Genomic DNA, 27435 nt, shown 5'->3' with positions numbered 1-27435 from the left:
CTAAGGAATTTAGGGGAGGTGCACTCAGCACATTCCATGCAGACAACCCACAGACATCCCAGCGCAGATGTGATGAGTTTGATGATTCCTGAGCTCTCAGGAAGGAATTTTCTTTTGGTTGTCGGTGTTTCAATGGAGGACTTTTTTTTTTCTTTAAAATTGTATGTAATTCTCATAATGTCCTGGAACTCTATCAAACTTTTATAGAGAATTCCAAGAGGTTGTGGCTCAGCTGGTAAAACAATCTGCCTGCAATGCGGGAGACCTGGGTTCAATCCCTGGGTTGGGAAGATGCCCTGGAGAAGGGAAAAGCTACCCACTCCCGTATTCTGGCCTGGAGAATCCCATAGACTGTACAGCCCATGGGGGTCATAAAGAGTTGAACACGACTGAGTGACTTTGACTTTCACCTTCCAGAAGATTATGATGATTAGAAATAAGATAATAAATAATGTTACAATAATATCTTTTGTTGAGTTCTAGATAGGCTTTATACAGATTATTCAGTTTTATTATTATAATAACCTCTGAGGTAGGCGTTGATATTATCCTCATTTAAAAGGTGATGTAATTCAGATACTTTTCTAAAGTCACACAGAGTAAGTGGTCAAGCTCATTAATTTTTTACTGAACTGTGTATTTCCTTTTAAATAATTATTTTTTATTGGAGTATAGTTGGTTTATCGGAGGAGACAATGGCACCCCACTCCAGTACTCGTGCCTGGAAAATCCCATGGATGGAGGAGCCTGGTAGGCTGCAGTCCATGGGGTCGCTGAGGGTCAGACATGACTGAGCGACTTCCCTTTCACTTTTCACTTTCATTCATTGGAGAAGGAAATGGCAACCCACTCCAGTGTTCTTGCCTGGAGAATCCCAGGGACAGGGGAGCCTGGTGGGCTGCCGTCTATGGGGTCGCACAGAGTCGGACACGACTGAAGCGGCTTAGCAGCAGGTAGCAGTTGGTTTATAGTGTGTTAGTTTCTGCTGTATAGCAGAGTGAATCAGATACATTCATTTATTTAACAAGATTCACTGAGTACCTATTATGTGCCAGGAACTGTTCTAGGAGATGGAGACAGAGCCATGAATCAAACAAGGGCGTTCATGGAAGTTACTTTCTAGTGGGAGGTAGGGAAAAACAAAACAACAAATGAAATAAATACACTCTGATATGTTAGGTGCTATGGAGATAAGTAAAGCAAGGTAAATAAAGTAAGAGACTGTGGGGTTTCTTTGGTTTATGTACGTGCTGTTTTACAAAGGCTGATTAGAGAAAACGAGAATGTGAGGAAGCAAGTCATGTGGATACCTAGGGGTGGGCAGAGGTGGGAGGGGAGCATTCTAGGCATAAAAAAGCAGGTGCAAAGATTCTGAGGTAAAAGGACTAAACATGTTTGAGGAAGCCAGAGTGCCTGAAGTGGGGTGAGAAAGAGGAAGCGAAGCCGGAGGGGCACATGAGAAGGTGGTTTGCAGACCACTTATGTGGCCTGTAGGCTGTGCCGATGGGCTTCCCAGATGGTGCTAGTGCTAAAGAACCCGCCTGCCGATGCATGAGACGTCAGAGGCCTGGGCTCCGTCGCTGGGTCAGGAAGATGCCCTGGAAGAGGGAGTGGGAACCCACTCCAGTATTCTTGCCTGAAGAATCCAATGGACAGAGGATTCTGGCGGGCTACAGTCCATGGGGTCGTAAAGAGTTGGACATGACTGAAACGACTTAGCATGCATGTACTGGTTGAATATAGCTGGCATTTCCAATAAGATGAGGGCTAAGTTGCCCCTGGACTAGACAACTAGTCTAGTTTTACTGGGGACCTCCACAAGAGTTATTTTGGTGGCACACTGGTGAGAAAAGGTTAATCAAAGTGGATTCAAAGGAAAAAGGGGTAAACGGAAGTGAAACCACTGAAGAATTGGAGGCATTTTCTTAAAATGGAAGCGTAGCTACAAGGGAATGATGGCTGATATGTTTGTTGACTGATGGGAGTGCTCTAGGAAAGGGAGAAAAACTTTTTGCAGGCGATTACTTGAGCACCACCTTGATTTGGAGACAGAAGATGGGGTCTAGGGCCCAAATGGAGGTGTTGTTCTTAGCGCAGACAGTTCATCCATCATCACTTCAGTTCAGTTCAGTTGCTCAGTCGTGTCTGACTCTTTGCAACCCTATGAATTGCAGCACTCCAGGCCTCCCAGTCCTTCACCAACTCCCAGAGCTCACCCAAATTCACGTCCATCGAGTTGGTGATGCCATCCAGCCATCTCATCCTCCGTTGTCCCCTTCTCCTCCTGCCCCCAATCCCTCCCAGCATCAGAGTCTTTTCCAATGAGTCAACTCTTTGCATGAGGTGGCCAAAGTATTGGAGTTTCAGCTTTAGCATCATTCCTTCCAATGAACACCCAGGGCTGATCTCCTTCAGAATGGACTGGTTGGATCTCCTTGCAGTCCAAGGGACTCTCAAGAGTCTTCTCCAACACCACAGTTCAAAAGCATCATTTCTTCGGTGCTCACCTTTCTTCACAGTCCAACTCTCACATCCATACATGACCACAGGAAAAACCATAGCCTTGACTAGATGGACCTTTGTTGGCAAAGTAATGTCTCTGCTTTTGAATTTGCTATCTAGGTTGGTCATAACTTTCCTTCCAAGGAGTAAGCGTCTTTTAATTTCATGGCTGCAATCACCATCTGCAGTGATTTTGGAGCCCAGAAAAATAAAGTCTGTCACTGTTTCCACTGTTTCCCCATCTATTTCCCATGATAGTAGAAGGAAAAGCAGTGCCTGTGTACCCAGATGTGCAGATGTTGGTAGATATGTTAATAAGAGTTTGTACAAGTTCTATTAAAATTGCTTCTGTTTTCTCAATGAAGAATGAGAAGGATGGAGATGAGGTTTGAAGGCTTAAGGCAAAGGTGAAGGTGTGAGATGTTTATCATGGGGAGCAAATGGACTTGGGAAATATAGGAGGGTTGCTGGTTGGCTCAAGCCTATTAAAGGTTAATAGTTATGTGTTTGATTCAGAATGAGGTCTGTCTGACTCCTGAGCCTAAGCCCTTAGATTTAGCAGTTTCCACTGTGTTTTCTGATATTACCCACGAAGTGTAATTAAACCTGAAGGATCACAACACAAGAAGAGACCTAAAGAGGTCATTATATTTAATTCTCAAGACCTTAAGGAGAACTAGTGTTCTTATTGTGTTTGCAAATCTCCATGAAGGCAGATTCTACAGCCTTCCCTTCCTTGGGTATCTCGTGGATTTTGGACTCCTGCCCCTACCCCAGCATCCCTTCTATTATTATTATTATTATTTTTTTTTTTGGTAAATCATCTAAATTAATTCTCTACTTCTTATTCCTTACCTGGAATAATTCATATGCATCCTAGTAAATTTTTACATCTTTGTGAAATCAACCCTGAATATTCACTGGAAGGACTGATGCTGAAACTGAAGCTCCAATACTTTGGCCACTTGATGCAAGAGCTGACTCATTGGAAAAGCCCCAATGCTGGGAAAGATTGAGGGCAGGAGGAGAAGGGGGCAACAGAGGATGAGATGGTTGGATGGCATCACCGACTCAATGGACATGAACTTGGGCATACTCTGAGAGATAGTGAAGGACAGGGAAGCCTGGTGCGCTACAGTCCATGGGGTTGCAAAGAGTCAGACACGACTTAGCGGCTGAACAATCAGTTTGTACCTAAGGCTTCCCTTTTCCCACATCAAAGTTTGTATTTCTCGCAAGTTTTTAGCTATTACGTATTTTTGCCTGGGGATCTTGGTCAAGGTATGTCTGAAAATACAAGAATTAGAACAATGCTTAACCCTTATATTTTCTTTATAAAATTTGAAGAAAGACTGCTGCCTAAACAGCCTGGAAAAATACTCATAAAATCTAATGTTGAAGGCACCTGGTTGGCCTCAGTTGTTAATTCTTACCTTCCTTGCAATTTCCTCATTGACCAATGGGCTTTGGAATGAAAAAATACTTTTTTATGATAAGTTTTGATGCAAGCACCTTAGAAATAAAGTCAATTGGTCATATTCTATGATAAATTGAACAACTTTTATTCAAAGTACAGTGATCCATAATTTTTAGCTATGAATATCTACTTCTTAGTTTGCACCCCTTTTCTGGATCATACACACTGGTATCTGCTGCTCCTGCTAAGTCGCTTCAGTCGTGTCCAACTCTCTGCGACCCCATAGACAGCAGCCCGCCAGGCTTCTCCCTCCCTGAGATTCTCCAGGCAAGAACACTGGAGTGGGTTGCCATTTCCTTCTCCAGTGCATGAAAGTGAAAAGTGAAAGTGAAGTCACTCAGTCGTGTCCAACTTAGCGACCCCATGGACTGCAGCCCACCAGGCTCCTCCACCCATGGGATTTTCCAGGCAAGAGTACTGGAGTGGGGTGCCATTTCCTTCTCCACATATGAAAGGTTCCTATTTAAAATTTTTACCTCTGCTTTGTCACTCATAACTAGTGAAATTCATTCTAGACTTTGCCATGCTATGCATATCAGGAAAGCATAGAATTTGGGGGGGGAGGGACGTCAGATAAATTTGTGACTGCCACTCACGTGAGTGTGATTTTGAATGAATATCTTACTTCTTGAGCCTCAGTTTCCTCCCCTGTGAAATGGATATGCTCTATGCCTTGGCAATAATACGCAGACTGATTCCTTCACTAGAAAGTAATGAACCTTACTCACAGTACATCACAAATATGCTCAGAGCCCAGAATATGGTGCCAAACATATTTGTATTTTTTTCTGGAGTCAATTTCAGTTCTTGCGAGGTCCCTCCCCCAATTCCTCACCCAACCTTCATCCTGCATCTATAAATATCTTCCCCTTGGACCACCTCCATTTTTTTATCTCCACCCACATCTCTCTCTTCATAGTGGGACTTCTAGAGGACACACACACAAAAATCGGTGTCTTTCTAATATGACTCATTTCATAAAGCATAATTTTGTGTATATTTATGTTCTAAGGCCATCTTCCTTCCAGAGAAGAGGATGGAGAGAGACCGAGGACATGGAGGTGCCAGGGAGACATACCTTGCCACTTTATCCGTGAATAATTATAGCCTTCTCCTAAGGTTGCTTTAAGAATGAAACATGCTAATATTTAAAAAGTGTTTATCATTTCTGGTCATGTGTGTGTGCTAAGTTGCTTCAGTCATGTCCAACTCTTGCAACCCCATGGACTGTAGCCCGTCAGGCTCTTCTGTCCATAGGATTCTCCAGTTAAGAATACTGGAGTGGGTTGCCAGGCAACCATTAAATAAATAGTAACTGTAACTGCTGTTACCATTACTTATCTGTTGAGCAGTAGAATCAGTTTCCCTATGCCTGGTTTGCCCACAGGGGTTTCCCAGGAGAGACAATGTATGAGAATACCTAGAGACTAAATGTTGAGTTTTATTCTGAACCCCCCTGCTGGTTGACTTCATTGGAAAAGACTCTGATGCTGGGAGGGATTGGGGGCAGGAGGAGAAGGGGACGACAGAGGGTGAGACGGCTGGATGGCATCACTGACTCGATGGACTTGAGTTTGCATGAACTCCGGGAGTTGGTGATGGACAGGGAGGCCTGGCGTGCTGTAATTCATGGGGTCACAAAAAGTCAGTCAGACATGACTGAGTGACTGAACTGAACTGAACTGAAAACAGGTCTCTGCAAAATTAAGTTGTTCGGTTGCTAAGTCATGTCTGACTCGCTGTGACCCCATGGACTGCAGCATGCCATGCTTCCCTGACCTTCACCATCTCCCCGAGTTTGCTCAAATTCATGTCCACTGAGTTGGTGATGCCATCCAACCATCTCATCCTCTGTCCCGCCTTCTCTTCTTGCCTTCAATCTTACCCAGCATCAGAGTCTTTTCCAATGAGTCGGCTCTTCGCATCAGGTGGCCAAAGTACTGAAGGTTCAGCTTCAACATCAGTCCTTCCAATGAATATTCAGGGTTGATTTCCTTTAGGACTGACGAGTTTGATCTCCTAACTGTCCAAGGGACTCTCAAGAGTCTTCTCCAGCACCAAAGTTCGAAAGCATCAAAAGTAAGTAAAAGATCCTTGTCTCATTTCCTGGTAAGAATCTCATTAGGGATTGAGTTGCTGCTTCCCATCCCCCCAGGAGCGTGGTGCTGGTGGGGCGGAGCCACAGGTGACTCCAGATGGTGGAGGGAGAACCTGGTCCTATAGAATTGCTTCCTCCTGGCTCAAAATGGAGGGAAGTGGCTTCTGAAAGGTTTCCTGTGGGGCTGCTGGTCTGGAGAGCGGCAGTGGTCAAGCTAGAAACACACCCGCCTCCCGTTCCAAACTTCCTCTTCAATTTTAGAGTCAAAGTGGTCTTCACCAATTAGGAAAGGTCTTTAAAATTTCCAACGTCAAACAATTGCTGCTTCAAAAAAAAAGGCATTCTGCCTGATTCCTAAAGATTTCTTTCAGTTACTGCCAGACTTTCTTGGCTAGACCTCTGATGAAAGAGAATGAAAGCACTTCCTTCTGGGATTGGAGATCATGAGCATTTCAATTTTAGAAAGAAATCCTATCAGAATCTTACCCGTGGAGGAAGGGAATGTGACTATACTAAAAGCCCTGAAATTGAGATGTTGCCCTCTGGAATTCCCCCCTTGGCTTGTGGTGCAGAAAGGATTCGTAGCTATCCGGATCTGCCTACAGCTCTGGACAGTAGAACATCCCTCTCCTTGACATGTAACTTCTTGAGGCTGGTAAGACAATTATGATGACAAACTGTATTGAAACTGAAGTTAATGCTTTCTAAAAAAGCGCCAGACTAGAGGGGACAGGTCTTTAAATGGAGTTTCTGTTCTCCCACAAGGAATCTTCCAAATGTGAAGAAGATCTTAAGTCCTGTTCACAAAGGCAGTTTTCTGAGAGATAACAGCAAGGGAAGTAGGAAGAGGGGCTTAGTAACCGTGGGTATAAGTTCTCATTGTGGCCATGTGATTTTCCCTTGATCTTTCAGAACCAAGAGAAAACAAAGATTAAAAATATCAGCTTTCCAGGAATGTCTGAACAGTGAGTAAGGCATGTAAATCGTTGAGGCTAGTAGATGCACAACAAAATTTCTTCCTTTCCTTTTCCTCCCAAAATATACTCTTGGTCCATTGTAGGAGGCTTCCCTGGCAGCCTTACTTTAGCAGCTTCACTCACCTGTAGACTAAAATACAATTACATGTTCCAGGGAACACTGCCTGTGGTTGCCATCTTATTCAGTTCTGTTTTGCTCCTCTGAGTTCCTCTAATTTGGCCATATGCTAAAGAGATTTAAGGATTCAGTTGGCTACTGGTAGATGGTTGGTATTTTAAACATTTTTGTTGCTACCCAATAGACTGAATAAGAGAACTGGCCCCTTTCCAAAGGAAAACTAAAGAAAAACTATTCAATTTACTATGCAGATGCTTCAAAGTGATTTAGAGCAACTACTCCACAGCCTGACTTTCCAAAGAGAAAGTCATCTTTACAACAAGTATGACTGACTCATTTATCCAGAAGATAAAGTGATTTGTTCTCTTGTGGATGGGGAATTCGGTTTCCTTATTTACAAGGAACAAGGTCAGAGCTGAAGATGCTGTCTTCCAAATACAAAACAAATTTGTAGAGGGTGTATTTCACTGAAAGCCACCCGTATGTAATTTATGTATAAATTACATAAGGGGGGGGGGGGGAGAATTATAGGGCCTGTAATTGCTTTCCAGGGTACAGAAGGACATTTGATTTTTTTTTTTTTCCCTTCAGCATAATTCAGAAGGAAGTGATACCCCAGGGAGCCAAGACTGGGTTTTCTTTTTGGGCAAGAAAGACATTTTCTGGGGAAGGAAAAGGTGTGTCAAAGTTTGGGGAAGGTAAAGAAGATTTCTGCCATTGAACCATTCTGCATATGAAGCCCAGGGTATAAGCAGTCTCTTTGATCATCAGGTACCTTTCTGCACACAAAGATATCAGTATAAAAGGGCAGACGTAGCTTTAGAATTTCTCTGCTGAAGTGGCTTACAGGTGGTACTTGTGTTGGAAGGGTGGCAGGGGGTTTACCTTGAATCTGTTTTCTGATTTACGCTTTTAGGGGTCAGGTGATGAAGGGAAGGGCCTTAAGGTCTCTCCAGTTGACACCTTTTGTCCAACTCTTCTTCTAAGAAGGGAGAATAGAGACCCCAGAGATGTGCAAAAGGTGAAGTCTCCCGGGTTTGCAAAGAGAAAGCGGAAGCTTCTACCTTCTGGGTCCACACCAGCCCCTCCTCATTTGGTGATCAAGGTTCCTGGGAGTCATCATAGAGTGATGATTTAGAGTTTGCTTTCTCAAGCATCTCTTTTTTATTGTTGCCTGGTGAAATGATTACTGAGGCTTAAAGAAGGCATGTCCAGCTGTCTTAGTTGTGGAAGAAGCTAGACATGTCAGCTCACAGAGTTGGGAAGCTGTCAGGCTAAAAGGAGCCTTTCCTACTGTGAGAACCATCTTCTGTCAGCAGAAAACTTACTAGTCAATGTAAGCAAAACCCAACATGGCAGGCAGTGGGAGCTTCAGACGTTGTGTGTCTCAAGATGGGTGTTTAAGGACTACTTGAAATTTTTTATCCTAATGAAAGATTAGTTATCTCCGTGTGATATATGGGAGTATGCCAGGTGCAAACTGAAGCACCAAATGTATGAAGTTAGGCTCCTGAACTATGAATGAATTGTATTCCTGTATACAGGTGGCGCTAGTGGTAAAGAACCCACGCGCCAGTGCAGGAGACACCAAAGGCCTGGAATCCCTGGGTCGGGAAGATCCCCTGGAGGCGGGCACAGCAATCCCTCCAGTACTCTTGCCTGGAGAGTCCGATAGACAGAGGAGCCTGGCAGGGTACAGTCTACAGGATCACGAAGAGTCGGACATGACTGAAGTGAATTAGCACAGCATACCTAACTTTGTTTGAACTGTTTCTGAATAGAGGCTGGGAATAGGGTTGCCAGACAAAATATAGGATGCTCAATTAAATTTGAAATTCATCAGTAAAAAGTAACTTTTAGTATGAATATGTCCCATGCACTACCGAGGCCATATTTATCCTAAAAACACCCTACATTATTATTATTATTTGCTAAATCAGGAAACCCTAGGTGATAAAGTGTGTGTTACAAGAGGAGAGTTAACTTTTGGCCACATCTCCTTTGTATTCAACGTGTTGGCAGGCAGTGGGAGGTAAGGAATTCCTAAAGCTGGATTACCTGTACTGGGCGTGTGAGCACTGTGTCTTTAAGCATGACCAGTGTGGTTTCCATGAAGAGTGAGTGTAGCCTGGGAATTCATGCAGCGCAGAAGTCAGTGTTATGAATGGGCACCTGAACTACAAGCTGCCTGACTTCCCCATGCGCTTTGTTTTCGGCATTCCTGTACAAGTATATTTTTGACTTGGGCCTTGGGTTGATTTCAGCTGGCGTCTACATCCTGGTAACTCTTAAATTTAAATCTTCATTATGGATTACTCATCTGATGACCTGCGTACTTTTCACCATGGTATATTCTTCCAGAAAGGAAGTATCTGGGAGTCTTTAGAGAAGGATGTATACAGAGGTCTTGAAGGGTGCTATTTTCATTATTATTATTAACATCTTTGCATTAAAAAGGGAGTTATTTTGAAATTTCAACAAAATCCAGCCTATAATTACTGTAATGATTATAATACAGAATGTTTCTTGTTCCAAATATCTGTGCAATAGGATTTGTACCTTTAAACCATTCATTTCACTGGTCATTACTTAAGGATTAAAATAAGGTTATCACACTACATTTGAAAGGGCACTGAACTCAGATGAAGGCCTAAAACCATGCTTTCTCTTTGTGTGCCTCTCGGGGTTTCAATTTCCTTATCTTCAAGTTAAAGGTATTAGATAATCCCTAGGGTCCTTTGCAACCCTCACAGTCTCTGATGCTGTTATGGTAGCTTATAAACTAGTGTTCAGAGCAGTCAGTCAGCCTCAGGTTTTGTCTGTCTCTTTTACATAGAGCTGCATATCTGCCATTCTCATCCCAACTACAGAAAAGAGTCACCACGTCTGCCTCAATTCCCCAAGACCAAGGTCCTGGAAGAATTACCTCCCCACCTTGACAGCCATGTACCCATAGAGAAATCCTTCTGGTTACATTTTCCATAGACTCAGAAATGCTGACTCTTCAGAGGTCCCATAGCAATGGATGTCTGACTCCAACCCTTAGGCGTTGATGATATAGGATTATTCTTTATTTACGTAGACCTAGCTGAAATATTGTCAGCAGCTCAACTTTGTGCACTGTACCCAGAATATGTATGTGAATGGATCTTTTCATAAAACTAGTATTTATGTTGTGCACATTTGGAGCTCACCACTGGGCAGGATGATTCTGATGCCTTAGCTGGTTTGGAGTTTCGGTATGCACATTTAGTCTGCACTGCAGTTCTTAAATACAGGGATGGTTGAAAGCAATTGTGTGCTCGAATTGGCTTGCTGTAGCTTGCGAAAATTGATTATTAAATTACCATGAGTTTTGTGAGTTGATTGTTAAATGCAACCATTATTAAAAATCAAGTCATACCAACCTACAACAAATAAAGCATATTAAAAACAAAAACTCAAAATGTATTATTAACACCTCCTGATTATTTTACTCTGCATGTCTATGCTCTTGATATTATTTGCATATATGGGAGCTGTTTGATGAAAACATATGATGATGCAACTGTACACCTCTTCCCTACCATATATTCAGAGACCTCATGTTGGTCACTTTACATAGGCCATGATGAAGTGTTTACATCACAGAAACCAGCAAATGTTACCATTCAGACCTTGACTTATTTCTTTGTTGATGTCTAAATTTCCAAAATTAATGGAGAGAATGTTACTAATGCAGATTAAACTTAAAACTTTGCAGTGTGTGGTGTCTGTAGCTCTTACATTGTGAATAGTACAAAAAATTGAGAAAATCTGCTTCCAGTATTCAAAAAACCCTTAAATGCTTCCACATAAAAGTTCTTATGTCATTGATGAATGAGTGACTTTCCAATATGTCTTCATTGTTTCCCATTTGTGAAGCAAACAGGCACTCTCCAGTTGCAGACACAGACTAGCTCTGAACACAACTTATGTCTATACAAAATTTATATAAAAAAAGTTAAAGCATTTTGAGAGCACCAGTTGGCCTTATGGAATAGAAAATAAATCATATTGGATATTTTACTATTTGTAAATTGTAGGCTTTACATTCTTTATATTAGCAAAACATAAACTAATATACATATAGATATGTGTACAATTTTTTTTTTTTTTTACAAAATGCCTGTTGAACATTTTCTAGCACACAGTTGACTTAAACCTCTACTTGGTAGAGCCCCTTCTGGTTAGCCTGTTTGTGGGGACTGACACAGTCCTCAGGTGAGGCCATGCTTCCTAAGACCATACCATGTGAAGCAGAAAAAGCTTTTGAAAAAATTTCAATATTAATTTATGAGAAAAGTGCTCCAGAAAGAAGGCATGGAGGGAATATGCCACAATATAATAAAAGCCACATATGACAGACCCACAGCTAACATCATATTCAATGGTGACACACTGAAAGCATTTCCTCTAAGATAAGCAACAAGACATGGATGGCCACTCTCACCACTTTCATTCAACTTAGTTTTGACTTCTGGAGTCACACAGACCTGAGTTTGAATCCTGTCTCTGTCATTTACTAGCTAAATACACTTGAGTTTATATTCTTTCTGCCTTTGATTTTAAGTCTGTCATGCAGAGATAATTATAAGACTAAGTACTGGAGTTTCAGCTTTAGCATCATTCCTTCCAAAGAACACCCAGGACTGATCTCCTTTAGGATGAACTGGTTGGATCTCCTTGCAGTCCAAGGGACTCTCAAGAGTCTTCTCCAACACCACAGTTCAAAAGCATCAATTCTTCGGTGCTCAGCTTTCTTCACAGTCCAACTCTCACATTCATACATGACCACTGGAAAAACCATAGCCTTGACTAAATGGACCTTTGTTAGCAAAGTAATGGCTCTGCTTTTGAATACGCTGTCTAGGTTGAGAGTCCCTTGGACTGCAAGGAGATCCAACCAGTCCATTCTAAAGGAGATCAGTCCTGGGTGTTCTTTGGAAGGAATGATGCTAAAGCTGAAACTCCAGTACTTTGACCACCTCATACGAAGAGTTGACTCATTGGAAAAGACTCTGATGCTGGGAGGGGTTGGGGGCAGGAGGAGAGGGGGCCAACAGAGGATGAGATGGCTGGATGGCATCACTGACTCAATGGACGTGAGTCTGAGTGAACTCCAGGAGTTAGTGATGGACAGGGAGGCCTGGTGTGCTGCAAATCATGGGGTTGCAAGGAGTCGGACATGACTGAATAACTGAACTGAACTGAACTGAACTGAACCTCATAGGGTTGTCAGAAAATTCAGCATATATTTAACACAGGCCATGGCACATTTAAGTTCTCAAAAATGGTAACTGTAATTTTTTTTCCTATGTCCTCTCTCCTGCCTAATAGGATTCATCAAGCTTCAGACCACAGTCCTCTACCTTTTCTGTTTATATTCATTTAGAGTGTAACTGGGAGAAGGCAATGGTACCCCACTCCAGTACTCTTGCCTGGAAAATCCCATGGATGGAGGAGCCTGGCAGGCTGCAGTCCATGGGGTCAGTAAGAGTCAGACATGACTGAGCGACTTCACTCTCACTGTTCACTTTCCTGCATTAGAGAAGGAAATGGCAACCCACTCCAGTGTTCTTGCCTGGAGAATCCCAGGGACGGGGGAGCCTGGTGCGCTGCCGTCTATGGGGTCGCACAGAGTCTGACATGACTGAAGTGACTTAGGAGCAGCAGCAGCAACAGGCTCAGTGTAACTGAGCCTGACCAGCACATTCTGTGGTGATTCACAAATCTCCTCCTCCATCTTGACCTTCTCATTAGGGTATATATTCATGCACATTTTAAACCAACCTAGGACATAACACAGGACATACCTTCTGTTCATTGTCTGACCATCCTCAGATTAGAATGCCCTTCCCGTTTCCTCATTTCCATGGGTGGTACCCTATTTGTGCTTGATCTCAGGTTTCAAAGCTGCATTCTATACTCTCTGTATCTGATGAGTCATTAAACCCTACTTGTTCTTTCTCGCAGCCTCAGTTACCCTTGCTGCTCATGACTAACAGGGAGGCTGGCTGACGAGCCATCTGGTGCACTCCCATGCCTTGATAGCCTCATTTTTCCCTTTGTGGTCATGGTGCTCAAGAGACACTGATGATCTTTTAACTAATAAGTTAGTCTTTTATTATTTACTGGCATGCATTGCTTTTGAACTCTTTGAAATATCTATGTCTTTTTCTCTTCAACTAGGCTGCAAGCTCCTTGAGGACAAAAGCAGGATACGAACTCAGAATTACTGTCACAGTGCTTAACCCAGTGCTCAATAAAGGCTTCCCCATGGGATGAATTGATTGAATATAACCCTTTCTTATTAAGAGTATGTTTTTTGTTGTTGCTTGTTTTAGCCACTAAGTCACGTGTGACCCTTTTGCAACCCCAAGGACTGTAGCCTGCCTGGCTCCTTTGTCCATGGGCTTCTCCAGGCAAGAATACTGGAGGGGGTTGCCATTTCCTTTTCTAGGAATATGTAGTTTTCTAGATAACATAGCTAGATGTAAATATGTAGCTTCCTAATGCCTGTTAGGTCGGTCCCAAGCTCTTCAAGCCGACCTTCTAGTTATACTGTCAGCTGGCCCCATCTTACCTGCTCTTAACTTTATCTTCCTGAAATGGGCCCTTCAGTCAGGTGACCTTGGCACACACACACACAACTGGGTATTAAAATGATCATCCTTCCACTGTAGTTTTGTTTGAAGTCCCAAGACATTGGGTACTTACCACCTCACACTGAAAAATGCAATGCTACACTACCTAAGAAGGACTTGTAAAGGAGGTGGGAAAAACCAGTTTTGTGACTTTTGCCCAATAACAATAGCTGGAGGTTCAGAAGGACCAGGAAATTAGGAAGAAAATTTCCTTCAAAAAGTTAATTAAGTGCAGAGCCATGCCCACTTTCTAACGGTAGGCATACTGGTTTATCATAAAGGGTAAAACTCGGGAATAGACAATTAGAGGTGATACATCGGGCAAGGCATGGGGAGGGTGCACAGAGCTTTCATGCCCTTTGGGAGCACGTCGCCCTCCAAGCACTTTGATGTGCTCACCCACCTAGAAGCTGCCTGAAACACCATCTTTTAGGGAGTTTCATTAGGTGTGACTGATGAAATCATTGGCCACTGGTGGTTGAACTCAATCTCCAGCCCCTCTGTCTTTCCCTGGTGGTAGAAAGCAAGGTGTGTAAAAGTTTCAAGCCTCTAATCAAGGATTGGTCTTTCCAGTAACCAGTCTACATCTCGAAGCTCTCTCAGTTCAGTTCAGTTCAGTAGCTCAGTCATGTCCTACTCTTTGCGACCCCATGAACTGCAGCATGCCTGGCCTCCCTGTCCATCACCAATTCCTGGAGTTTACGAAAACTCATGTCCATTGAGTTGGTGATGCCATCCAACCATCTCATCCTATCGTCCCCTTCTCCTCCTGCCTTCAATCTTTACCAGCATCAGGGTCTTTCCAAATGAGTCAGTTCTTTGCATGAGGTGGCCAAAGTATTGGAGTTTCAACTTCAGCATCAGTCCTTCCAATGAACACTCAGGACTGATCTCCTTTAGGATGGACTGGTTGGATCTCCTTGCAGTCCAAGGGACTCTCAAGAGTCTTCTCCAACTCCACAGTTCAAAAGCATCAATTCTTCAGTGCTCAGCTTTCTTTATAGTCCAACTCTCACATCCATACATGACTACTGGAAAAACCAAGGTTTGACTAGACGGGCCTTTGTTGGTAAAGTAATGTCTCTGCTTTTGAATATGCTGTCCAGATTGGTCATAACTTTCCTTCCAAGGGGTAAGCATCTTTTAATTTCATGGCTGCAGTCACCATCTGCAGTAATTTTGGAGCCTGGAAAAATAAAGCCTATTGTCATTTCCATTGTTTCCCCATTACCATGAAGTGATGGGACCAGCTGCCATGATCTTAGTTGTCTAAATGTTGAGCTTTAAGCCAGCTTTTTCACTCTCCTCTTTCACTTTCATCAAGAGGCTTTTTAGTTCCTCTTCACTTGCTGTCATAAGGGTGGTGTCATCTGCATATCTGAGGTTATTGATATTTCTCCCAGCAATCTTGATTCCAGCTTGTGCTTCTTCCAGCCCAGCCTTTCTTATGATGTACTCTGCATATAAGTTAAATAAGCAGGGTGACAATATAGAGCCTTGATGTACTCCTTTCCCGATTTGGATCCAGTCTGCTGTTCTATGTCCAGTTCTAACTGTTGCTTCCTGATCTGCATACAGATTTCTCAAGAGGCAGGTCAGGTGTTCTGGTATTCCCATCTCTTTAAAAATTTAAGAATTCTTAAATTCTCTCTAGGAGCCCCATTAAGAGTTACTTCATTAGCATAACTGAATGATGTAAAGGAGCTCCATTAAGGAGCTCTGTGTGTTAGGAACCAGAGCAAAGATCAGGTATGTATTTCCTGTTTTCCCACATCCACAGGTACCTCCTTTCCAACTGCAGCTTGAAATACGCCTAGACTATGGGAGAGGAGAAACTTCTGAATAAAATTTAGAGTTTCAGTTATTAAAGTCAACATTTTTATTACTGAAATGACATTTTTCTCCTGTCTAGAAAAAGTTAAGTAGAGACAGGTGTGAGTCCTGCCCAGGGTGTCATGTCAGAAATGGAGAAGGGTTCTAGGCAGTGAGTTAGTGTGAGCAGGACAAGGGGAAATAATAAAGTGGTGTTTTTTTATACCCTTTGAAGCGAGTCTGTTTCAAAACAACTGTTATGTTTGCTCCTGTAGACAGGTCTCTAAGGGCATGCAGGCAGCCATGACTGCACACACACACATACACACCCCTTTCTACCATTTAGCTTCTACAGTTGCACTCATCTCCTCCAAGAAGTCTTTTCTGGTTAGCCCAAATCACACAGCTCTCCTTCTTGGAATTCCTATAATTCCTGTTTTTCAAACCTAACACTTACATATATGAATCAACCATACATCTTCATGATCTTTCCTTGTTTCATTTATGTGCTTTGCTTCTCATTCTTATAGTAAGCCTCTCACCAGAAACCAGTATATTTTACTCCTGGGATATGTCTCCTATATCCCTCCATTGTCACTTAATAAAGGCTGCATGATTGATTCGTCAGATGTGTCCAGACTTCATGGTGACATCAGAGGTTGGTTAAATATTCAGTTTAGTCTAAGATCAGATCAGATCAGTTCAGTCGCTCAGTCATGTCCGACTCTTTGTGACTCCATGAATCGCAGCACGCCAGGCCTCCCTGTCCATCACCAACTCCCGGAGTTCACTCAGACTCACGTCCATCGAGTCGGTGATGCCATACAGCCATCTCATCCTCTGTCATCCCCTTCTCCTCCTGCCCCCAATCCCTCCCAGCATCAGAGTCTTTTCCAATGAGTCAACTCTTCGCATGAGGTGGCCAAAGTACTGGAGTTTCAGCTTTAGCATCATTCCTTCCAAACAACACCCAGGACTGCTCTCCTTCAGAATGGACTGGTTGGATCTCCTTGCAGTCCAAGGGACTCTCAAGAGTCTTCTCCAACACCACAGTTCAAAAGCATCAAATCTTGGGTACTCAGCCTTCTTCACAGTCCAACTCTCACATCCATACATGACCACAGGAAAAACCATAGCCTTGACTAGACGGACCTTTGTTGGCAAAGTAATGTCTCTGCTTTTGAATATACTATCTAGGTTGGTCATAACTTTCCTTCCAAGGAGTAAGCGTCTTTTAATTTCATGGCTGCAGTCACCATCTGTAGTGATTTTGGAGCCCAAAAAAATAAAGTCTGACACTGTTTCCACTGTTTCCCCATCTATTTCCCATGAAGTGGTGGGACCGGATGCCATGATCTTCGTTTTCTGAATGTTGAGCTTTAAGCCAACTTTTTCACTCTCCACTTTCACTTTCATCAAGAGGCTTTTGAGTTCCTGTTCACTTTCTGCCATAAGGGTGGTGTCATCTGCATATCTGAGGTTATTGATATTTCTCCTGGCAATCTTGATTCCAGCTTGTGTTTCTTCCAGTCCAGCGTTTCTCATGATGTACTCTGCATATAAGTTAAATAAACAGGGTGACAATATACAGCCTTGACGAACTCCTTTTCCTATTTGGAACCAGTCTGTTGTTCCATGTCCAGTTCTAACTGTTGCTTCCTGACCTGCGTACAGATTTCTCAAGAGGCAGATCAGGTGGTCTGGTATTCCCATCTCTTTCAGAATTTTCCACAGTTTATTGTGATCCACACAGTCAAAGGCTTTGGCATAGTCAATAAAGCAGAAATAGATGTTTTTCTGGAACTCTCTTGCTTTTTCTATGATCCAGCAGATGTTGGCAATTTGATCTCTGGTTCCTCTGCCTTTTCGAAAACCAGCTTGAACATCAGGAAGTTCACGGTTCACATATTGCTGTAGCCTGGCTTGGAGAATTTTGAGCATTACTTTACTAGCGTGTGAGATGAGTGCAATTGTGCAGTAGTTTGAGCATTCTTTGGCATTGCCTTTCTTTGGGATTGGAATGAAAACTGACTTTTTCCAGTCCTGTGGCCACTGCTGAGTTTTCCAAATTTGCTGGCATATTGAGTGCAGCACTTTCACAGCATCATCTTTCAGGATTTGGAATAGCTCAACTGGAATTCCATCACCTCCACTAGCTTTGTTCGTAGTGATGCTTTCTAAGGCCCACTTGACTTCACATTTCAGGATGTCTGGCTCTAGGTCAGTGATCACACCATCGTGATTATCTGGGTCGTGAAGATCTTTTTTGTACAGTTCTTCTGTGTATTCTTGCCATCTCTTCTTAATATCTTCTGCTTCTGTTAGGTCCATACCATTTCTGTCCTTTATCGAGCTCACCTTTGCATGAAATGTTCCTTTGGTATCTCTGATTTTCTTGAAGAGATCCCTAGTCTTTCCCATTCTGTTGTTTTCCTCTATTTCTTTGCATTGATCTCTGAAGAAGGCTTTCTTATCTCTTCATGCTATTCTTTGGAACTCTGCATTCAGATGTTTATATCTTTCCTTTTCTCCTTTGCTTTTCGCTTCTCTTCTTTTCACAGCTAAAACCTAAAGCTCAATCTTCGTGTCTCCTGGTGGAAATGCTGGCTCCTTGACTCAGCTTTCTGTTTTTGTTGGTGGTGGTGGTTGCCCAATGAACTGTTGAACAGAGCATGCTAATGAAAGAGCTAATCTTCATTCAGTCTTTCGTTTATTGCTGATGAAGGTGAAAATAGCAGTGAGTGTAGTTTGGAATATGACACAGGTCCTCTTTAGGCATTGTGCTGGGAAGATGCCTTTGATCAACATTCACGCTGCTCTATAGTTTGCATTACCTCATAGTCACCAGTAGGCTTAAGTTCTTGGTTTATGAATATTCAGCTTTTTGCTGATAAAACTTTCTATAGAACTAGAAGAGTTTCCCAGACCTCTGGAAGTATTTTTTGAGATCAGCCTCTCTCAAAATTGCTTCAGTTACAGGCAGGACATGCATTTCATCAGACTTCCATCTTGTTTGTTAACAACCTCTTTTTCACTTTGTCCCAAATGATGAAGGAAATAAGTCTTATGTTTCTGATCCTCCCATCTACCACAGGAGCTGGCAGTGTGTGAATACTCAAAAGCTTGAGACTTTGTCAGAGCATTTCAGGGCTAAAAGGAGGCTTATAGGTCCATGAAGCCTTGATGTCTCTGTGAGTGGAATGGATGGGTCATATATGTGCACTGAACAAATAAAACTCTATGGTGTCTCCGTAGGTGATACAGGCCTGCCATTCATATCCCAAAGCAATTGAAGTTGTTGTGAACGCCTATGAACACATCAAGTGGAACGTGAAGTGGAAAAGAGCCATACCTGATGATGACTTGGAGGTAAAGCATCCATTCGCTTCCTCTGGGTTTTCACTCCCCAGGACTTCCAGAACACAATGGAAGTACAGGAAATTCTAATTTAAAAAAAAAAGGGGGGTTTTGAGAATGCTTTAAGAATTTGAGAATGCCACTCCAATATGAGACAAAGGATTCTAAAATGCAGGTGTGAGCATAGATAAATAAATAGGTATGTAACACTTGGGAGCATCTTCGGAATTTCTCCATTAAGGGGCAAGTTGAACAATTATATAAAGTTGACAGTTTTACTTTCTTCCCCATCAATTTAGATGAATTTAACAACAACAACATCATTTGGGATTGCTCATATAGCATTTTTACCAGAAGATTAAACTGTTTTGTATAGATTATGTCACTGACTTTAATAAATTGCTTTGTATAGATTATTTTCATTCACTTTTAAGTATCCTAAAGTCTTTAGTAAGCAGGTAACAGAGTATTAAAAACGGTGGGACTTCCCTGGTAGTCCAGTGGTTAAAAGTCCATCTACCAATGCAAGAGATATGGGTTCCATCTCTGGTCTGGGATGGATCCCTGGGATCCTACATGCTGCAGGACCACTAAGCCTGTGCCCCGCAACTACTGAGCCCCAGCTCCAGAGCCCTCAAGCCAAAGCTATTGAACCGTGACTAGAGAAAGCCCACACGCCACAAAGAAGACCCAATGCAGCCATCAATATATAGAGAGATAGATAGATGGATAAAATTGTGGTAAAAATGTGTATAACATAAGATTAAAAAAAAAAACAACTTTGTGATGACTCGTGCAGGAAGCTTTGCAAAGCTGAGTCCTCATGCTGCACATGAAGTTTGCTGCCTTTGTGAACCAGCTGTTTCATTAGCCTTCTTTTCTTGGCTTTAGCCACCACAGCTGTCCCCAGCATGGGAGAGGTGTTGGCCACAGAGGGCAGAGCTCACTGGGCTTAGAGGCCAATGGCTTAAATGTAATGTTATTCTGCTACTTATTAGCTGCCTGTAGCTTTGAAAAGTTGCTTAACCTGTCTTAGCTTTATTATTCATGTTTAATTTTGCCTCACCGTCAGAGACTGTGGAAAGCTGCCATTAGATATAAAGTAGGGACTAAACACATCACTGTTGATTTCTATTGATGTAAACAGTGAGGCTTTTCTGACTTTAACATGTCTTGCCTTCCTTTTCAGAGACACTGGGATTTTTACCACTCTCTCTTCACCGTGTGCAGTAACTCTCCAAGGACTCTCATGCATTTATCAAGATGCGCCATTCGAAGAACGTTACACAGCAGATGTCACAGAGTAATTCCTTTGCTTTCCCTCCCATTGTCATTGAAAAAGTACTTGCTTTTAGAGCCGGAGGGAATCATTTATTAAGCCTTATGAGGCAGAAGTTCCCAATCCTAGATCTTCAAGTGGACTCGCTGGGTAGACACAGTTTGCATAAATAAAATGGTACTTGGGTTGATTATAACACCTCAGGGATGTCAAAACACTTTGCAAACACTGTGTCATTAATCCTAGGGTATCATGGTGAGGGGAAATAAACAGAGGTAAAGTGAAGGTATTCTCAAAAATAAGAGCAGATTCAGAAGGTACTGACATAACAATAATAATGTGTACAGTGCACTTACTTGGTACCTGCTATAATGTTGTAAAATTTTTCGTATTATCTCATTTGAGAGGGGACCCAGGTTTTCTTACAACCAATCTCATTTTCTCTCCCGTATCAGTAATAAGTTTACATCACCCTTCAGTTGCCAACAAGTAAGGCTCATGAAAGGCCTCTTAATCTTTGTGTCCTCCACCCTCTCCCACTTAGCAGAAATTACTGTTGCTAGTTTTGCCAACCCCTTTCCCCATACCGAACTCCTCAACTTACTTTCAGTGAAGAAAGCGTGAGCAGAGTCAAAACAAGGGGCTCTTAGAAGCAAATTAGAAGTGAAAAACAAAGACGTATCCACTTGAAAGTCAAAATATTCATGTTAACGCACTCTCACTGAGCCAAAGACCGGAGATGCAAAGGTGAATCCGAAGCAAGGACTCCAGCCTTCCAGGACGTCGTCATTTAGCAGAGGATCCAGACATTTCAGCTGGGAGCTGCAGTGGCAGGTGTCGGGGGCGAGCACAGATGCAGGTTCATTCTCAGTGCCTCCCTTTGTAAGTCGTGCTTCTGATATGAAGTGTGGTTTTCTTTGAAGCCTGACGATGAAGAGTGAAGGGATAGTGTGAAGCAGAGGGGATCTCTGGCTGCTGTGAGTGTGCATGGAAAAGGACTCACTCTCAGTTTCCTGGCACATCTAGATATTTCTATTTTCGTATCATTTGCTGCCTTGTACTGTCCCAGGTTCCTTGGGGAAAATATTGCACACTCAATGGCTCCCGTGTATGTGACAAAGAAGTTTTAGAACATGTGTGCGAGGAAATGTATGAAAGGACTTAGTCTGGTTACTTTAGTCTTTTCATGTAAGAGACTGACATTTCAGAGCATTTTAGCTAGAAGATGAGAATTTTGCTGGTGATGGCTGCGTGCAGAAAGCACGTAGAAACACTTTGAAAATAGTAGAAGTTTGAGAAACTTGGAAATGCTAGTGTGTTAATCAGGTTTGTTAACGGTTTGCAGAAAGAGAAATGTAGATGGCTAGCTTTTGGACTTCATGGTTTATGAGGCTACTTCTCACTTCACGTATTTGTTCTTGCTAGTCACTTTTAGATATGCTCAGAGACTTTCAGCATTACGTTTTAGAGCTTAGATCAGAAGTAATTAAGCACAAATAAACCTATTTGCCAGCTGTGAGCAGAGTTTTTTTTTCCAGGGCTGGGGCGTATGTACATGTGTATGTGTCTCCATCTGGTTGAAGTTTACAGGCTTGAGTTTTGAGTAGAGATGAAGTCAAATATTCCACTAGCCTGCCATCTAGACTGGGCTTCACATCTTGGGATTTGCATCCTCCTGGGGCTGTGTAGGAAAAATAATGTAGATGCAATAATCTTTCTAAAGTATCAGTTCTACTCAGATATTTTGGGAGGAATATTTTGTACAAAACTGAGATCTGTATTATGGACTAGAATACTGTATATGTGTGAACTAGTCATATAAAACATGATCCTTATAAAGAACAAACAGCTTACATGCAGCAAGTGGTGTAGAACACATTCTAGAATGCCAGGTGGAGCTGTTGCCCACCCCCCACCCAGTTTCAGGAGTGTTCTGGAGAAATATTTGTGATGCTGACTTAAGCGGTAATGCTGAGGCTGAGGACGAAAGGAGAGAGGATGTTCCTTGCCTGGGGAAATAACGTTTCTCCGGCTGCCTGCTGTGCTTAGACGGTCTGTTAATCTGGTGTATGATACAGAACAACTTGTTTTGGATGGTTTATTTTGTAGATTTAAAATTGTTTCTCCTCACCTTTGAACCTTCATTTAGAGGACTTAAATAAAGCTCTTCCCTTTCCTTTCATCTTTGTGAGTTATCTGTTGATAAGACTTTTTCCTAACGGACTCCTCAGCAGTTAGACTAAAGAACTCTACATGATTCATTGCTTTCTTCCACATTGAGAAAAAAGAATGAGAAGATATGCCTGTAAATAAATAATATTTTAAAAGAAAGTAAAGGGTAAACACAAGTAAAAAACAGGTGATTGCTTTGAGAACAAAAAAAGTGTTTTAACGATAATAAAGAAATCGTGCTGAAGCGTAGTCCTCTGTCCTCTTGGGTTTCTGATTTCTTTTCATTCTCATCCTTCAAGCAACCATGAGCAGGAGCAACAGAGGAAATGATATCCTCGTGATATAATTGAAAAAGAATCTTTCACGTGAAAGAGAGTCTTTGAGATGAGGGAAAGACCACCCTTTCTGTTTTCTCCCTTCTTAGCTAGACACACAGGCTCTGTTTTTAACTCACCCAGCGTTACACTGTCACTGTCCTTCCATCCCGAACCCAGTGGTCTCCAATAAAAAACATGGCAGTCAAAGCCGACTCTAAGGATGAAAAAAGTAACAAGACCGTTTGCAGTGGCTTATCAATACAAGAAAAAAAACAGCTGAGCCTTATATTTTTGTTACTCAGCTGATTGATTGTTTTCAACTACACACTTTCAAAACTTTTTAGAAAAATCCAATGATCTATTTTTTTTTGAAACGCAGACACCAGATCTAGTAGATGGAAGGAATTCATTGTCATTGTCTTTGGGGTGTGAACAGATGCACTACAGTGAAGTGTTAGAAGTTTTGGCTCTGATGCCTAAGATTTTATCCTGACTCTCAGCCTAAGTTGACCTGTTATCTGGGGGAAATGACACGCTTGCTCCGTGCCTCAGTTTCCTCATTTGTAAAGATGCAGATGGTAGTGGCACCTGCCTCACAAAACTTTTATATGATCACTTTGAAGTGCAGGGAAGGAAAAGTTTTACTTGACCCTCTTAGGGTCCCTGACTGGGTCTTGAAAATTAAACTGACAAAGACAGATTAACAGGAGGAAAGAGCATACATTTAATATGTTGCACATGACATGGAAGCCTTTATAAGGAAATGAAGACCCTGAAGAAACAACCTTGAGTGTTTTCATGCTAGGTTTGATGGTAAGTGGGTAGTTGTGTAGAAATATGATAGATTAAGGACTATGAGGTCAGTGTGGTAAACTAGGGAACGCCTGGGAATCCTAACTATTCATTAGGATTCTTCTTTTTAAATTAATTTTTGCTTTATTACGTTGTGTTAGTTTCTACTGTACAGCAAAGTGAATCAGCCATACGTATACACGTGTCCCCTTCTTTTTGGACTTGCTCCCCATTCAGGTCACTACAGTGCATTAAGTAGAGCTCTCTGAGCTATACAACAGGTTCTCCTTAGTTACCTACTTTATACAAGCATTGATAGTATATATGTGTCAATTGCAATCTCCCAATTTCTCCCACCACCGCTTTTCCCCCTTGCTGCTGCTGCTGCTGCTGCTAAGTCACTTCAGTCATGTCCGACTCTATGACCCCATAGACGGCAGCCCACCAGGCTCTCCCGTCCCTGGGATTCTCCAGGCAAGAACACTGGAGCGGGTTGCCATTTCCTTCTCCAGTGCATGAAAGTGAAAAGTGAAAGTGAAGTCGCTCAGTCGTGTCCCCCTTGGTATCCAGGTATTTATTCTCTACATCTGTGTCTCTCTTTTTGCTTTACAAATAAGATCATCTGTTCCATTTATCTATATACATTAATGTACGATATCTGGTTTTGTCTTTCTGACTTACTTCCCTCTGTATGACAGTCTCTAGGTCCATCCATGTCTCTGCAAACGACCCAGTTTCATTCCCCTTTTATGGCTGAGCAGTATTGCATCGTTAGGAGTCTTCTTGATGTCCCTTTGTCTTAGAAGATAAGGGTGCTCCTTTCCTCCAGATTTAGGGAGAACACCTCCTGAAGGAGGGTTTTATGACCTATTTCAGGGAATAAGGGGCAGGAATGGTCAGCATGATCTGCCTGTTTTTGCCGTTTCCTTGAACTCCTTCAGTCTAAAACAGTCACTATGCCAAGGTGCCACATATGGGAATGGCGTGTCTAACGCATCAGAGGGTTAAATTTTTAGTCCATTAAAGAACACAGAGCAGGGTATGACATTCAGTAAGGACTTTAATATTACTGTTGTCCTTGTTACTGTCATATTCATTATCATTTAGGGAGAGCTACCTACCACTGAGTAACACTTTGATTGAGTGAAGCTGCAGCTGAAGGTGACATGTGCTAGCTTTTTGTTCACTTTTGGAATTGCTTGTTGAGCTTCTTCTATGTACCAGGCACTTTGCTGGCAGCTGGGAATCAACGGACGAGCAGACAGACCAGGTCCCTGACCTTCTTGGGGTTTTTTGAGTTGGGGGCCAGAGATGGAACTGACACTGATGTGGAGGATTAGCAAACAGGCAAAATGATTAATTTGTGAAATTTTGCCCTTTTTTAAAGTGGGTTTATCAAGGATGCAATGACTCCTTTTGCCATTCCCTGAAGGCTGCGGAATCACTTTATCATGTGGATAAAGAGTGTCAATCAGCTGTTTCCATCTTCACTGAGGGAAGAGGAGGAAGTTATCTTGGTAACAGGAGGAGTATAGATTGGCAATTCAGATTCCCAGCAGTGAGGGTTACTGCACATCAGAGTGAATGCACAGGAAGGGTTGGAGGATTTAATTTAATCTTTCACTTTCAAGGGTTTATTCAGTACTAATACACATATGGTTCTGTGCAAAATATGGACAGAAGAAGGGAGTGTTGATACCGGATTCCTGCAAGGTTCACTTTCAGTAGCTCAAGGTTTTGTGTGTCGTTTTGGTCTATTTGTTTGTGTTTTTACTGAGTAGTAAGAATAAAAGGTATACAGTGGGTTTTTTAAAGTTAGATGCTATCTAACGGAGCTGTTTTTCTGTCAACCTGCCATAAAATGGTTGATTAGAAATGATTTTCAAAACCTGTATTTCAGTGGCAAATTGCCTTCCTCCTATATTTGGGCTTCCCTGGTGGCTCAGAGGGTAAAGCGTCTGCCCGCAATGCGGGAAACCCAGGTTCGATTCCTGGGTCGGAAGATCCCCTGGAGAAGGACATGGCAACCCCACTCCAGTATTCCTACCTGGAGAATCCCATGGATGGAGGAGCCTGGTGGGCTCTATATAGAGTCCATGGGGTCACAGAGAGTCGGACACAACTGAGTGACTTGACTTTATGTTTGGTTACACTTGTCACCAGTGAGAAGCAGTGTGTGAAATATGAAGAAACAACCTCCAAGAAGCAGTTGATTCTTTTCTCTTTTTTTTTCCTTTTTCTTTCTTTCTTTTTTAATTTTAGTGACACTGAGTTGATTAGGTGTGCTGAAATATCTGATTTAGTAATAGATTTTCTCACATAGAGGTATGCCTCAATGATATTGTATAACAACTATGCAAATATATGCTAATCCAGCCAAGGAAATAAAATAATAATGATGCTACCTTGTACTTCTTAAATTAAAGACACCAGTGGATTCGCTCTTAGTGCTTAATCAAGCGTGGAAGATTTGACAAAGCAGAACTGTCCTCATGTGGTGTTTTGGGTGGCTTTGAAGTAGAAGTTAGGTACCAGAGGTCTTCTCAAGCTCCCAGTGCCCAGTCATTGCCCAGAGTCACAAGGGAAGATGTTTACTCACTGCCCCATATCAGATTTCAGGGAACCTGAAAGCCTCTGATTGAGAAGAGGTGGAAATTAATGGAGATTATAGTCAATTTAATTTAGGAAGCAAGACAAATAAACTCAGCTGCCTTTCAGAACACAAATTCTCTCTTTCCCCTGTTCAGGGTCCGGCAGGATGACTTTAATGGGCTGCATCAGCCAGTCTCCTTCCCCCTGTCTTCTTGGTGGTTTCACTCAATGGGAAAACCATCAGGAGGCTGAAGAGCAGGAGGAGATGGAGATGGGGACACTTCCTGGCTCCTTCCCTGCTGGGCCTTCTCTTGATGGTGGATGAATTCCTTCCTCAAGGCCACACTTCCTGTAATGAGCCCTTCTCCTAAGCTACTATTCTCCTTGATGAAATTCTCTTCAGTCACCCTTGAGTGTGCAGTTCATTTCTTGTTGGGATTTTGGCAAATGCATAAACCATGCATAAGACCGTGATAAGTCAGTGAGGTCTCAGGGGGTGGTCCAGCCGAGAACTGCTGTCAGTGTTGAGGGAAGAGAGGGGTCACTGGGGACCAGTGGTCAGGCCAGTGGTCTTGAGCTGTGACCTGAAGAAAGGGAGGGTTGGGTAATAATTTGAGTAAGAACAGGGCAGTGGAAGGGGTGGAGCTTAAGGTGAGTAGCCTCGGTGAAGGCGTAGAACTGTAACATGCAGTGAGCATTTACTATCAATTAGACAAGCTTGGTGCAAGTAAAAGATGAACATTTGTTGTAGAGAGTGGAGAGTGAGGTTGGCAGGGGTGGGTGGGATCAAGTCAGGAGATATCTTTAACCATGTGGAAGCACCGTGGGAAATCAATGGAATATTATTATTATCATAATTATTCTTTTCCACCCCTATAGCTTTAACAGTAATAATAATTATGATACAACTACATAACATATATTTTATGATTTTCAGAGCATCTTCATGATGCTTAATAAATATAACTGCCTTTACCATTACCTTCAACTCTTCTTCCTTGACAAAAAAATTTACAATTCTGAAGATTTAGCTGTGAAAAAAAAAATCAAGCATGAGATTAATAAACTCTTTTCTTCCCATGTAAGACACTCCAATCAAATGGAATACTTTACTGGAGCAGAAAGGAATGATAGCCTTTCATTTTTTTAAATATCAAAAAGCTAAAGAATTTTTTAAATTGGGAAACGTTTTTTAAAAAGGGAAACCTTTTTTCCAGTGCAAAAGAGGATAAAGGGAACAGACACAAAATTGGGAGTTTGAGCACTGTTTACAATTC

General features: G+C 42.2%; 1 protein-coding gene across 3 annotated transcripts in view; it reads left to right on the top strand.

Moving 5' to 3' along the window:
- The window catches only part of ASB4 (ankyrin repeat and SOCS box containing 4), a 95886-nt gene that overhangs the window by 58461 nt on the left and 9990 nt on the right, over window positions 1-27435 (top strand). The window contains exons 4-5 of one of the 3 annotated variants that reach the window (XM_027540120.1): window positions 18905-19018; window positions 20196-20309. In XM_027540120.1, coding sequence (XP_027395921.1) covers window positions 18905-19018; window positions 20196-20309 — 228 coding nt within the window. Of the gene's footprint in view, window positions 1-5868; window positions 5909-18904; window positions 19019-20195; window positions 22707-27435 lie in introns of those variants that run through there. The other 2 variants (XM_027540119.1, XM_027540122.1) reach the window with 2 other exon arrangements.

Source organism: Bos indicus x Bos taurus, chromosome 4 (genome assembly GCF_003369695.1).
Source record: "Bos indicus x Bos taurus breed Angus x Brahman F1 hybrid chromosome 4, Bos_hybrid_MaternalHap_v2.0, whole genome shotgun sequence".
Lineage (NCBI taxonomy): Eukaryota > Metazoa > Chordata > Mammalia > Artiodactyla > Bovidae > Bos > Bos indicus x Bos taurus.
The sequence above is the reverse complement of the archived record's forward strand: the minus strand, read 5'-3'. Positions and strand labels throughout refer to the sequence as shown.